The following is a 13,506-nucleotide window of genomic DNA, read 5'->3' on the forward strand; positions in this document are numbered from 1 at the left end:
CCTCAGTTAGAAGGAGTTGTAGATTTGTACTGCCCTTTAAACGAAGAAGTACTTCTTGATATTATCCCTGAATTGTCTAGTTCTAGCCTTAAAGCCATGTCCCATTTGTCTGGATCCCCTCTATGAGAAAAAATAGTACCTCTCTATCTACCCTATTCAATCCATTGATCATCTTAAATACCTCAATTAGTCCACTAAATAATCACTTATACACAAGGGATTATGGCAGATGCAGTATAATGTGGATAAATGTGAGGTTATGTTTGGTAGCAAAAACAGGAAAGCAGATTATTATCTGAATGGCTATAAATTTATAGAGGGGAATGTGCAAGAGACCTGGGTGTCCTCATACTCCAGTCACTGAAGGTAAGCATGCAGGTGCAGCAGACGGTAAAGGAGGCAAATGGTACGTTGGCCTTCATAACGAGAGGATTCGAGTACAGGAACAGGGATGTCTTGCTGCAATTAAAAAAGGGCCTTGGAGAGACCACACCTGGAATATTGTGTGCAGTTTTGGTCTCCTTATCTGAGGAAGGATATGCTATAGAGGGAGTGCAATGAAGGTTTACCAGACTGATTCCTGGGTTGGCGGGATATATGGACATATGGGGAGAGATTGAGTCGGTAAGGATTATATTTGCTGGAGTTCAGAAGAATGAGGGGGGATCTCATAGAAACCTATAAAATTCTAACAGGACTAGACAGGGTAGATGCAGGAAGGATGTTCCCGATGGTGGGGTAGTCCAGAACCAGGGGTCACAGTCTGAGGATACGGGGTAGACCATTTAGGACTGAGTTGAGGAGAAATTTCTTCACCCAGAGAGTGGTGAGCCTGTGGAATTCGCTACCACAGAAAGTAGTTGAGGCCAAAACATTGTATGTTTTCAAGAAGGAATTAGATATAGCTCTTGGGGCGAAAGCGGGAGCAGGCTATTGATTTAGATGATCAGCCATGATCATAATGAATGGCAGAGCAGGCTCGAAGGGTCGAATGGCCTCCTCCTGCTCCTATTTTCTATGTTTCTATGATTATAAGCCTATCCAATGACTCTTGCTGGAAAATGCATGTCTGTGAGGATTTTGATTGGACTGCGACTCCATTGATACAAATGAAGAATGGCCAGAATGAAGCCTCAGTGGGTGGGGTGGTTGGCATCTGTGGTACCTTCTGCCAGTTGGAGAGAAGTGATTTTAGAAAAGGAGCAGAGAAAATTGGTGGGGTGATAGAACCCTATACTGTTGCTGAATGAACATTCAATGGCACAGCTGCTGATCAAGAATCATATATTCCTGGTGCATCAGGAAAGCTAACACATCATAGCATGAGTGAAAAATCTGGGCTAGTTTTTTGAAGTGGTAAATTTCTACTCTGTACTTATTTACAATGGGTAATAGGACTCTTCAGGTTAAGTCCAATTGACATAGTTCACATACAAAGCCTGAAGCTGCAAACATATTGAGCCATCAGTTTCACTGGCACTTGCCTAGCTTCAGAAGGGTAGCTAAGAATATTAGACACCACTGACCAACCATTTGTTGTTCTTGGTTATCTTTTGTTGCTATTTAATGCCCCCCCCACCCCCACCCACCATTTTATTTTTCCCCCTGTTATGTGAACCTGTAATGCCTGTCACATTACGGGTCCCTGACAGTGAGGGTCTGTTCCTATGCCTCCACCAAAGGTAATTGGGAGATGCATGAAAAGTCCCAACAAATTTCCCTCTATTTTACCTTCCCAGATGTTCTCGGATGAGGTCAGGCTCCAGGGAACACATTCACTAGGGAACCTTTGGGTTGGAGCCAGTATTCTGTTCGAATATTTGTGATTGGGTGTGTTACAGGGCTTTTATCGCCTTTTCAAAATTTGATGGCTAAAGTTGGAACGACCAAATGTTCAAATGCCTCAGGGCTCTCATGTTCAGTAGACAGGCCAGTGCTTCCTTGATTGGAATAGTAAAAGAGCAGAATGGCTTCCCACTCCTCATCAGCAGCCAAAGTTCCCAGTGCACGACGCACCCAAGACTCACCCCAGCAGTTAGCCTGTCAGTTCTGGGAATGTCTTGGAACCATAGAATCACGGTGAATTTGGATCATCTCTTTACTGTAACCTGGTCCATTGGGTCATGGATTGAACCACAATTCACTTGCCTTTCTTAACAAGACAACAGAGTGATGGAATCTTCGTCTCCTTGCCTCCAGTTCTGACAGGTAAAAGGGGACAATATTGTGCACTCGCACACCATCTAGCCCAGGCACAGGATTTCCTTGGAACTGCTCCTACTCCCGTTCCATCACCATAATTCTGCTGGGAGAGCAGCAGAGAACCATGGCTGGTAAAGTTATGTGTGACCACAGTTCTGAGGAAGTCGCAATTAATTTCAGTTCAGAAAATCACTTTAGCTGAAGTGACCGTTACTGGATCGAGCATGGAATTTCATATTCTTGTAATTGTAATAGTAAAAGGCCTATTGTTACATAATTCACACTTCTTTCCATTATTTTCTGTGCTGTTTCTCTATTGTATCTTCACGACTCTTGAGAGGACTCCACATCCACATATTTGGTTTCCTTGGTAACCATAATGTTATTCATAAGAATTATGGATAATTTGAAATTCCTTATAAGATTCCTATATATAACATTTTTATCAAGATCTGACTTTTTCATATTCCTTCAGCCAACTATATATGCATAGATTACACATTTGGATATAATATTGCAATTACCATTCAATGATTCTGCTTTGTTTGTGCCTTTCAAAGAGTAACAAATATTCATAGTTTCTACTGCAGAAGGGTACAGTTTATCCATGTGAAATTATGGTATCTGTGCTTCAATAAAAGGCTTGTAGCTGGTGATCCTCCATGAGTGTTTTATTTGCATAACACAGCAACAGAGCATTATGTTTAGTATTTATTCTCTGTATTCTTTTCTCAGAGGGTTGCCCTGGTCTTTGCAATAGTAATGGAAGGTGTACCCTTGACCAAAATGGCTGGCATTGTGTTTGCCAGATGGGGTGGAGAGGAGCCGGGTGCGACGTTGCCATGGAGACTGCCTGCTCTGATAGCAAGGACAACGAAGGAGGTAAGAATACAGATATTCAACCCTTGCAGCTGTCCATGCCTGAAAACAAAGGTTAACACGAATGACATGAAACATTTATACAGATTTACTGCCCACTGATTCTTTCTTCGGAATAATGCTTGATACTTTTTGGAGCCTTTCGTGCATGTTAAACAGATGTAATTAATCATTGAATTAAGCAATGTACAATTCAAATACAATTTCACAGCCAAAACAAATAAAGGATTTTGCAAAAATGCAGCAAAATCTTTTATAGAATCATCAGAAGTTTTCAGCACAGGAAGAGGCCACTTGGCCCATCGTGTCTGCGCCAGGTGAAAAACGAGCCACCCAGCTTAATCCCACTTGAATTTGGCTTGTAGCCCAGCAGGTCCGGCACTTGAGGTGCATATCCAGACACCCTTCAAATGAGTTGTGGGTTTCTGCCTATACCAGCCTTTCAGCAGTGAGTTACAGGCCCCCACAACCCCCTGGGTGAAAAAAAAATTCCTCATCTTCCCTCTAATCTTTCCGCCAATCACTTGAAATCTAGGCCCCCTTTTCAACGTGTAGATATGCCATTCTGTTGAAGTTAAGAATCAATTGAGTCAAAGAGGTCAGCCTTACTTTCCAATTCCAGTTTACCAGTGATGTCGAGTGTCAATATTCCAGTCCAGTGCAATTCTCACTGTCTATTCCAGTCCTAATCGTCTAGTCCAGTCCAAGTCGATGCAGTTCTTCTTGTTCAGCCAAGTCCTCATTCCCATGAGTGGCAGTGCATAAATGTACAATTTCTCTTAATTCCAGCAGAAATCCTTCATTGAGTTCAGTTCCCATAGGCACTGATCAACAACTAATCCTGTAACAAAGCAGTCATTACTCTTACATCAATCTCTTAAATGCCCTCTGAACAAGGGCAATTAGGGATGGGCAATAAATGCTGGCCCTGCCAGCGACGCCCACATCCCACGAACAAATTTTTAAAAATTAACATTGGGTATTGACAGACGGTTCAAGCCTCGTCCTGCTCTCATCCACCATCCACAGAAATGTTTCCAGCACATTCTCTCAATAGTGATGAGGAACACGGATCTCTGTTGCTTTAGTCATATATACTAAAGCTGTGTGTAATATCCAGAAACCAAGCTGAAATCAGCTTAATCAGCTCAAAACGTGGATCAAAGCTGGGATCGCCCACCCTCACCATTGCCCAGGTACTCACTGGGAAATCTTCTGACCCTTAGGGGAGCTCTAAAATATGCATTTTAATGAACAGGGTGACCTGATCCTTGCACCAGAATTGCCCACCTTTGAAGTGATCAAAGAAGGGCTCCACTTTGTTTAAAAATGGTCAATCTCTGAAGGGTTTCTACTCAGTTCTTTGGAAAATGATCTCAACATTTGTGAATTGAAGTTTTATTATTGTATTTCTTTTCTCCATGTGATTAACGTTGCTTTGTGCTTCCCATGCTGACTCGATTGTTGACGGGTTTTCCAGGACAAATGATCCTAGGTGGTAAACATTGTTTGCAGCAAGGCACTTGACTAAAGCATTAATTTGGAAACTAGTTCAACACAAATACAATCTGCACACCTGACGTGTGTGTGGCAAGTCACCCCCCCAACTCCAATTGATAATGCGGGTTTCCGAAGTAGCTGGTTTGAGTTGGCTGCTAACTTCTTTTCATTTTAGTTAGAATTACTTTGAAGTATTTTTTAAGCAGCTACTATATGTTTTCTTGAAAGCCTGATCCATATTTCGAAGAAGAAAGAATGACAGAAAGAACTTGCACATATTTGGCAGCATTCATAACCCTAAATCATCCCAAAACATTTCACAGCCAATGGTGTACTTTTCTAGCGCAGTCACTGAGGTAATGTCGGAAATATTTAGCCAAAAGTCTCCAACAGTTGTGTTTGTGTTAAACCCAGGTTGATGAGGAAAAAGAACTGCCAGGGATTTTCTCAGAGGTTCTCTTGACCAAACACCATTTCCACACTTTGATCGGCAGAAACTTTGGATAAAAGGTGACTGATCAAGAGAACCCTTGGAGAGATTGCTGGCTTTTGCCTCTGCCAGTTAAAGGCTCCTATCTCTGTATTTAGACAGCCTCAGCCTGTATGCTAGTAGTTACCTATCCAGAACATATAGATACACCTAACTTGGCACAGATTCCCAAATGTATCAACCCCTGGGTCACAAGATTCATACAGATAAGGAAAGCCATGCAACTCAACTATCCATAAGGGGAAAAAAAACTGGTTTAAACAGCATTTTAATATCGATACACATCCTAAGATGTTTCACAAAGGCATGGGTAAGACAGATGTCAGGCTAAAGAAAGAAAGATGAAGAGGGATGGCCAAAAGCTTGATCACAGAGGAAGGTCTGAAAGGGGAAGAGGGAGCTGGAGAGACTTAAGAAGCAAAATCCAGAGAGTGCAACCTAGATGGCCGAAGGCACAGCTAGGTAAGGCAAAGCAAAGGGAGAAACATGTGAACAGGAGGCTGGAGCCAGGGAAATCGAATTTGGTGTTGGTGGTGCATTGTAGAGCAGAAGGAGGTTACAGACATAGGAAAGGTTCCTTACATGATTCCCAAGTTTCTGACCCCAATATTGACTGGGGAGCATTTTGTAAGGGGTTGGGTATGGGGAGTGGGGAGGTTCAGTGTTTCGATGTTGGAACGCTGAAGAATAGGTTTCCCCTGATTTGGTGGGCTTTGCTTCCAGCTGGGCTGAAACACTGCAGAGTTGATTGTAGCCAAAGGTGAGGAGCCTGGAGAAGGGAGGCTAATTCCAAAGCTGGAATGGAAGGGCATGTAATGGAGTGACTCCAGTGAAGGAGGTAAGCTTGCAGGGCCAGAGGGAAACACTCCTGCTTCTCCTAGCCGACAAGCAGTGCTGAGAGGCACTTAACTTCTCCACAAAGAAACGTGACAAGTTTCAAAAGGCCTGGTAAACCAATCCAACCAGTGGTAAACTGTAAATTAGGTTAAATGTTGGTCTCCATTATTATAATACTTAAATGGAGAACCTGCCTCCTGGGTTTGCTACCCGGCCCTTGTCCCACCTCCGTTGAACCAGATTTGGCCAGGTTTGTATTGGGTTTGAGATCTTTAAAATTTCATTTACCCAACCCCAACCGCACCCCCCGCCCCCCGCCCCCCACCTCCCGATTTTAAGGTGTTAATGTTATCCTATTTACCTCAGCTATGGAACTGAGAAGTCATTTGATGGCTCTTTGTATGAAGGAGAGCTAAACTGGCCTTTCACCAGTGTACAAATGTCCGCTTGTCTTGATATCATGATTTCCTTTGAAGCAGCATTCCACATTTACTTTTCATTCATACTTTACTGTCTTTTATATCTAAATGAGGCCCCTTCCTCATCACCTCCTTTCAAATTTCAAGCGTTTACCTCACAACTCAGTCGACTGAGAATGAGAATCTAACTTTAGCTGTCCTGTGCAACTGCTTTGTTGAATGCTTCTCTTAGTTGACAGTGACCAAAGCTAGGCTCAGTGGTAAATGTGCAGCCTGACAAGAGCACTGCAACATGACAACCTTTATCATGTTCCCTACTACTTTGGCTGTAAAATTCAGCATGCTAATTTCTTTCTTGATTGTGACTCGGCAGTGACTGGACCAGTTTTGGGCCAAGTCAACTAACATGCCTCAATCTGATTCAACTTCATACTAAGTTATTTCAGCCCATTCATGAGTTACATGTGTTGACTATCTTTTCTCCCAGCCTGGAATGCCTTTCACTTGTCCATATTATATTCCACCTGCCGTTGTATCTTCCCTCTTTCAGATTTGTCCAATTCGTTTTGTAGATCCACCCTTCAGATTCTTCAAGCTTTGTATCGTCTACTCATTTGACCAGTTCTCATTGAGTTTCTGAATCCAAGCCATTGATATAAATTAACGGCTGCAGTGGTCGCAACACAATCCCTGAGGCACTCAACTCAGTACATCCCCCCCTGCCACACCCCTGTCGGCCCTGATATTGCTCCTCTAACAAGTAGGGCGCTGCTTCCTATCTTTCAGCCAATTTATTTTCCATTCCCAGATGCAGCATCCTAACAGAAGGTCAGAATAGCTTTGGGCATTACAAGATAAAGGAATATTAATGGTGTCACGAACAGTGGAACAAACTGTATTATTCATGATATTCTTAACATTCCTTTAGCACGGAGCCTATGAGATTATTGCAACTTCTTCTTAAGGCATTGTGAATAGAGCAGATACATCGACTCTAGAAATTGACTCCGGGATAGTTTTAATGTATATTTAGGTTTACAGTGCTAGTCTCCTTTTTGCAATCAATAAATCTTCAAATCTGAGTGACAAACTGGGAATCGAGAATGCATGAAACAGACTCAGTGAATGAAGCCTTTAAAAATGAATAAGGAAAAGCAAACTTCAAACTCAAATCCACATCAGTCAGAACTTAGTACCATGCTGAGAGTTCTTCATTAAACACAATGTCCTGGTGAAGTGATTAACTAGGTTGATATATAGCATTCAGCACTGTAATGGGAAACATGAAGAAAAATAGAAATAACAGTTAATTTGAAAATATAGCAGATGCAATTTAATACATGGAAAAAAAGAATAGAGGAATATAGGACTGAGTGGTAAACAATGACTAAACAACAAAAAAAATGCATTTAAATCTGCAATATCGCATAATTTTAAAATCTCATTATTTTCTCCCTACCCTCACCAAACAATGACAATCTCATTACATTCAGATGTCACGAGGGATTATTTTGCGTTAAGTGCACCCCTCGTCCTCACTAGTGTCATTGAGTCATTATGGTACAGAAGGAGGCCATTCGGCCACTCATGTCCATAGTGGAACTGTTTCCTTTGTTCATTTACAGGATTGTGGGCATTGCTGAAAAGGCCAGCATTTGTTACCCATCCCTAATTGCACTTGAGAAGATGTGGTGAGCCACTTTCTTGACTACAACTAAAGGGCTTGCTCGGCCACTTCAGAGGACTGGAAACTCAATTTTCAAGGGTATTTGACCCATCCAGAAAAATAGGTAAAAAGGAAAAGAAGGTGGGATAGCTTTATTAAGAAAGGAAGGTATCAGTGCAGTGGTGACTCGTGATATAGGTGCAATAGATCGTGATGTGGAGTAGGTTTGGGTAGAAATAAGGAATAGCAAGGGAAAGATGTCACGGGTGTGAGTCATCTATATGCCCCCGAAGTGTTGCCTCACAATAGGACAAAGTATAAATCGGGAAATAATGGAGGTGTATAAGAAGGGTGCTACAATTGTCATGGGTGATTTTGATCTGCATATTGACTGGACAAAGCAAATTGGCAGGGGTAACATGGAAGACGAATTTGTAGAGTGCATCAGGGATTGCTTTATAGAGCAGTACATTGCAGAACCTACCCAGGAACAGGCTATTTCAAATCTACTAATATATAAGGAGGTGGAACTAATAGGAAATATCGTAGTTAAGGATCCTCTAGGGAGTAGCGGTCACAACATGGTAGAATTTCAAATTCCGTCTGAGGGCGAACAACTCAGGTCTCAAACCAGTATCCTCAACTTAAATAAGGGCAATTACAGAGGTGTGAAGAAAGGGTTGTCTAAAGTGGGCTGGGAAAATAGACTAAGGGGAAGATCAGTGGATGAGCAATGGCAGACATTTAAGCAGATATTTCATAACGCTCAGCAAAAATTTATCCTGGTCAAAAAGAAGGACTCGATGAGAAGGATGAACCATCCGTGGTTAACAAAGGCAGCCAAGGAGAATATCCAATCAAAAACTAAGGCATATAAAGCAGAGAAAACTAGTGGTAGGCCAGAAGATTGGGAATTTTTTAGGAACCAGCAGTGGATGACTAAAAAGCTAATAAAGAGGGAGAAAATTGATTATGAAAGTAAATTGGCAAGAAATATAAAAACAAAAACAAGAGCTTCTACAGGTATATAAAAGGAAAGAAAGTAGCTAAAGTGAGCGTGGGACCCTTGGAGAATTGATAACAGGGAACAGGGAAATAGCAGATAATTCAAACAAATATTTTGCATTGGTCTTCATGGTGGAAGACACTATAAACATCCCAAAGATATCAGATAAGCAAGGAGCTAATGGGAGGAAAGATCTTGTAACAGTCTCTACCACAAAGGACAAAGTATTTGACAAACTAATGGGACTAAAGGCAGACAAGTCACCAGGGCCTGATGGCCTGCATCCAAGCGTTTTAAAGGAAGTGGCTGCAGAGATAGTGGAGGCATTGGTCGAAATATTCCAGAACTCGCTGGATTCCGGGAGGGTCCCACTGGATTGGAAAACTGCTAATGTGATGCCCTGTTCAAGAAGAGGAGGAGACAAAAAACAGGAAACTATAGACCAGTCAGCCTAACATCTGTCGTTGGGAAAATGCTAGAGTCCATTGTTAAGGAAGAAATAGCAGGACATTTAGAAAAGCTTAACACAATCAAACAGAGTCAACATGGTTTTGTGAAAGGGAAATCATGTTTGACAAATTTGTCACAGTTCTATGAGGATATAACAAGCAGAGTTGAAAAGGGGAACCAGTAGATTTAGTATATTTGGATTTCCAGAAGGCATTCAATAAGGTGCCTTTTATGACCGATGCAGTTGGTAAAGTGGAGTTATTTAAAAGTCCCAGAGGGAAACCTTAAACAACTGTCATAACCAATAATTTAAAATGTTATGTTTGAGATGTGACCTTAAATTCAGGAATCAGACCACCAGTTCTTGAGGTTTTACATTAAACTAAGTGAAACATTTTATTAATTTACACAGGTTAAAATAGATATACATGGCTACAAATTACAACTATCATAGCTTTTAACAAATTCCAAAACTCATCTCCATCAAGGCAACAGCAACCCATAGACTTAACCAAACACCAGGCAAAGCTTTTTCACCTTACGAATTCAAAATGAGGATCTTTTCACTGTGGAGTCAGTTGGGGGCTTGCAGCTGCCTCTTGATCTTACATTGCCTCTGCCTGCACACCCAGAAATTACTGAATTTATACCTACAACCACTAATTGAATTCAAATTCTCAATGTATCAACATCCTCTTTGAACTTCACCTTTTAACAATGAAATCTCTTTCATAGTACCAATTTTATTAGTATATAAACATATTGCTTGGTATCTGCTAGATAGGCGTCAAGTTTTTACCCCACTTCTTGAATTCTCTATTCAAAAAGTGCAAATACACTCTACCTCTCTATATACGTCTTAAACTAGCACAAATCAAAGCACCCAGACTAGCTGGCAAACCAAACCTCTACTTTAAAAGAAAAATATTTTCCAAAATATTATATACTTTAATAGTTTCATGACAGTGCCACATAAAAGGTTATGGCACAAGCTAGGGGCTCACAGTAGTGGGGGTAATGTATTAGTATGGATTGAGGATTGGTTAACACACACAAGACAGAGAGTCGGGGAAAATGGGTATTTTTCAGGTTGGAAAGACGTAATTAGTGGAGTGCCTCAAGGATCAGTCCTTGAGCCTCAGTTATTTACTATCAATATTAATGACTTGGAGGAGGAAGCAGAGTGTAATGTATCCAAATTTGCTGACGATACAAAAATAGGTGGGAGGGCAAGTTGTGATGAGGACATAAGCAATCTGCAAGGGGATATAGATAGGTTAAGTAAGTGCGCAAAAACTTGGCAGGTGGAGTTTAATGTAGGAAAGTATGAGGTCATGCACTTTGGTAGGAAGAATCAAAAGGCAGAATATTATTTAAACGGAGAGAGACTCCAAAAATGTGCAGCACAATGGGATCATGGGTGTTCTTGTGCATGAAACACACAAAGTTAGCATGCAGGTACAGCAAGTAATTAAGAAGGCAAATAGAATTTTGGCATGTATTGCTAGGGGGTTGGAGTTTAAAAGTAGGGAAGTCTTGTTCCAACTGTACAGCATGTTGGTGAGGCCGCACCTGGAGTATTGTATACAGTTTTGGTCCCCGTATTTAAGAAAGGATTTACTGGCATTGGAGGCAGTTCAAAAGAGATTCACTAGGCTGATTCCTGGGATGAAGGGGTTGACTTATCAAGAATGGCTAAACAGGTTAGGCCTTTATTCATTAGGGTTTAGAAGAATGAGGGGTGATCTTATTGAAACGTACAAGATTCTGAGGGGGCTTGACAGGGTAGGTGTTGAGAAGATGTTTCCACTAGTGGGGGAATCTCGAACTAGAGGACATAGCTACAGAATAAGGGGACGCTCATCAAAAACTGAGATGCAAAGGAATTTTTTCTCTCAGAGGGTAATGAATGTCTGGAATTCTCTACCCCAGAGAGTTGAGGAGGCTAGATCACTGAAAGTATTTAAAGAGGACATAGATAGATTTTTGAAATATCAGGGAGTTGAGGGTTATGAGGAGCTGGCAGGAAAGAGGAGTTGAGGTCTGGGGCAAATCAGCCATGATCTTATTGAATGGCGGGGCAGGCTTCAGGGTCCGAATGGCCTACTCCTGCTCCTATTTCTTATGTTCTAATTTTCTCTCAAAACATCTTTGTTTACTGAGAGATGTGATACTTGACACAATAGGTGCACTCATTATTACTGTAGGAAGAGCTGCACTACTGTAAAGTCACACTTGTGAATTTTGCTGAGTCTTTAGAAGGCTGTGTGTAAATCATACCCCACTAAGTTCCCAGATCATAGAAATTCTGTATGCTGTATGCCTAAGAGTTAATATTAAATTAGGTGACTGTAAAATGTGGAGGCCTGATTTTCTCCTTATAATTCAGCCACAGGTGCTTTACTCCCAACTGTAAAACTGTAAAATCTGCCTGTGCCCTTAGAATTTCAACTGAGTGAGTTAGGTCACTGTTGTAGATGCAGGGAACCATTTCATTACAAATTGTACAGAACAGCAATGTGACATCACGTTCAAATCCAAGACCTCTAGAAGTAGGTTAATGGCACTTTGCTAATTGGAAACAGATGAACAGTTTACCCATTGGGGTGGCAATCCAGACTTCCTAATCCATTGACTATAACAGTGACATTGGCAAAGATAAATGTACAGTACATTAATCTTCCCTGCCAGAGTATGCAATTACCATTAATCACTGCTGCTCACATGAAACATTATTTGGTGTTAAATATGTCACTAATAAGTAGGCTTTAGGAAAAAAAGATAGTGGTTTGTTTACCATTTCAAACTCTATCCACCGTTAGTACACGGTTGGTGTTTTACTTGAGCGGAACCAATTAATATAACTGCCACATTTCGAAGAGTAAGGCTTATGTGTGATTGAGTCAGCGATGACCCACTGTGACTGAGTCAGCATCACCTAGCTGTATTCCTGCCTCCCATTTCCTAAGATTAAGTGACACATTTCTTTCTGTAATATCATGATGGATTTCCAATTTTCCATCTGTGCTTCCTTCACTATTTTGTGAAAGACCTCAAACAGAACATTTATTTTATAACCTGTGGCCATACCAGTACTCATAAAGCTTCATATATCCAATATCTGGGTATGTCTCATGAGCCCAGCATCAAAACCTTTTGTCACTGTATTTCCACTTGCCATATGTGCTCACATGTGATTTCCCTGACTTCAGAGAGCCGTAGAATAAACCAACCAAGCAAACTGCATTGACTTTAAAGTAACCAGTAACAAAAGGAAACAGCAGATGAAGAACTTACATTTGTGTAGCACTTTTCATTATTCAGTGCATCCCAAAGTACTTAACAGCCAGTTCAGTACTTTTTGAGATGTAGTCACTGTTGTTAGACAACTATTTACAAAAAAGCATAACGATGCATTCTGATTTGAGAAAATGAATAGTCTCTACAATTCAATGTAAAACAAGACCTGAAACAAGGTGCCAGGCCATAACTTTGTGTAGGTGTTCACACTAACCTGCAACAAAGCCTCCTCCCCCCCCCTTCAGACTCGGGACACTGTACCTGAGTTGTACTTCCTAATACTTTTGAAGTTCAGCCTGGGACTATACATATCAATTATTTATTTTTTATGATTGCATCAGGCTGGCAAATATCCACAGGATGCCAAACACAAAGAATGCTTTCTGATCAGAGTAAACTCTGAAGTTCATATCTGTGATGTAGGACATCTAAACAAAGAGACAAAGAATCGTACAGCGCAGGAGGAGGCCATTCAGCCTTTCATGCCTATGGTAACCTTATGAAACAGCTATCCAATTAGTCCACTCCCCACCTTCACCCTTGCTCTTTCTCCATAGCCTTATAAATTTGTATTAGGACTGATTCTAAACAGAACACCATTATTGATTTTGCACTTAAGCATTAGTATATTAAACGCACTTTGTGATTCATTGTTCAGTCAATGTTGCTCTGCTTCCGCATAGACGTCCAGATTGGGTAAGTTCTTCAATTAAATCTGCTTTCACCCTATGCATGTCTTAACAAGAAGGAAAGAAGC

At 41.1% G+C, this 13,506-nt stretch overlaps 1 protein-coding gene across 4 annotated transcripts in view; it reads left to right on the plus strand.

The window, feature by feature from the left end:
* Nucleotides 1-13,506, plus strand: part of tenm3 (teneurin transmembrane protein 3) — a 1,130,593-nt gene that overhangs the window by 1,017,968 nt on the left and 99,119 nt on the right. For all 4 annotated transcript variants that reach the window (XM_078561809.1, XM_078561821.1, XM_078561828.1 and 1 more), the window contains one exon: nucleotides 2,938-3,084. In XM_078561809.1, coding sequence (XP_078417935.1) covers nucleotides 2,938-3,084 — 147 coding nt within the window. The remainder of the gene's footprint in view (nucleotides 1-2,937; nucleotides 3,085-13,506) is intronic.

The sequence above is a fragment of the Cetorhinus maximus genome, chromosome 2 (genome assembly GCF_964194155.1).
Source record: "Cetorhinus maximus chromosome 2, sCetMax3.hap1.1, whole genome shotgun sequence".
Lineage (NCBI taxonomy): Eukaryota > Metazoa > Chordata > Chondrichthyes > Lamniformes > Cetorhinidae > Cetorhinus > Cetorhinus maximus.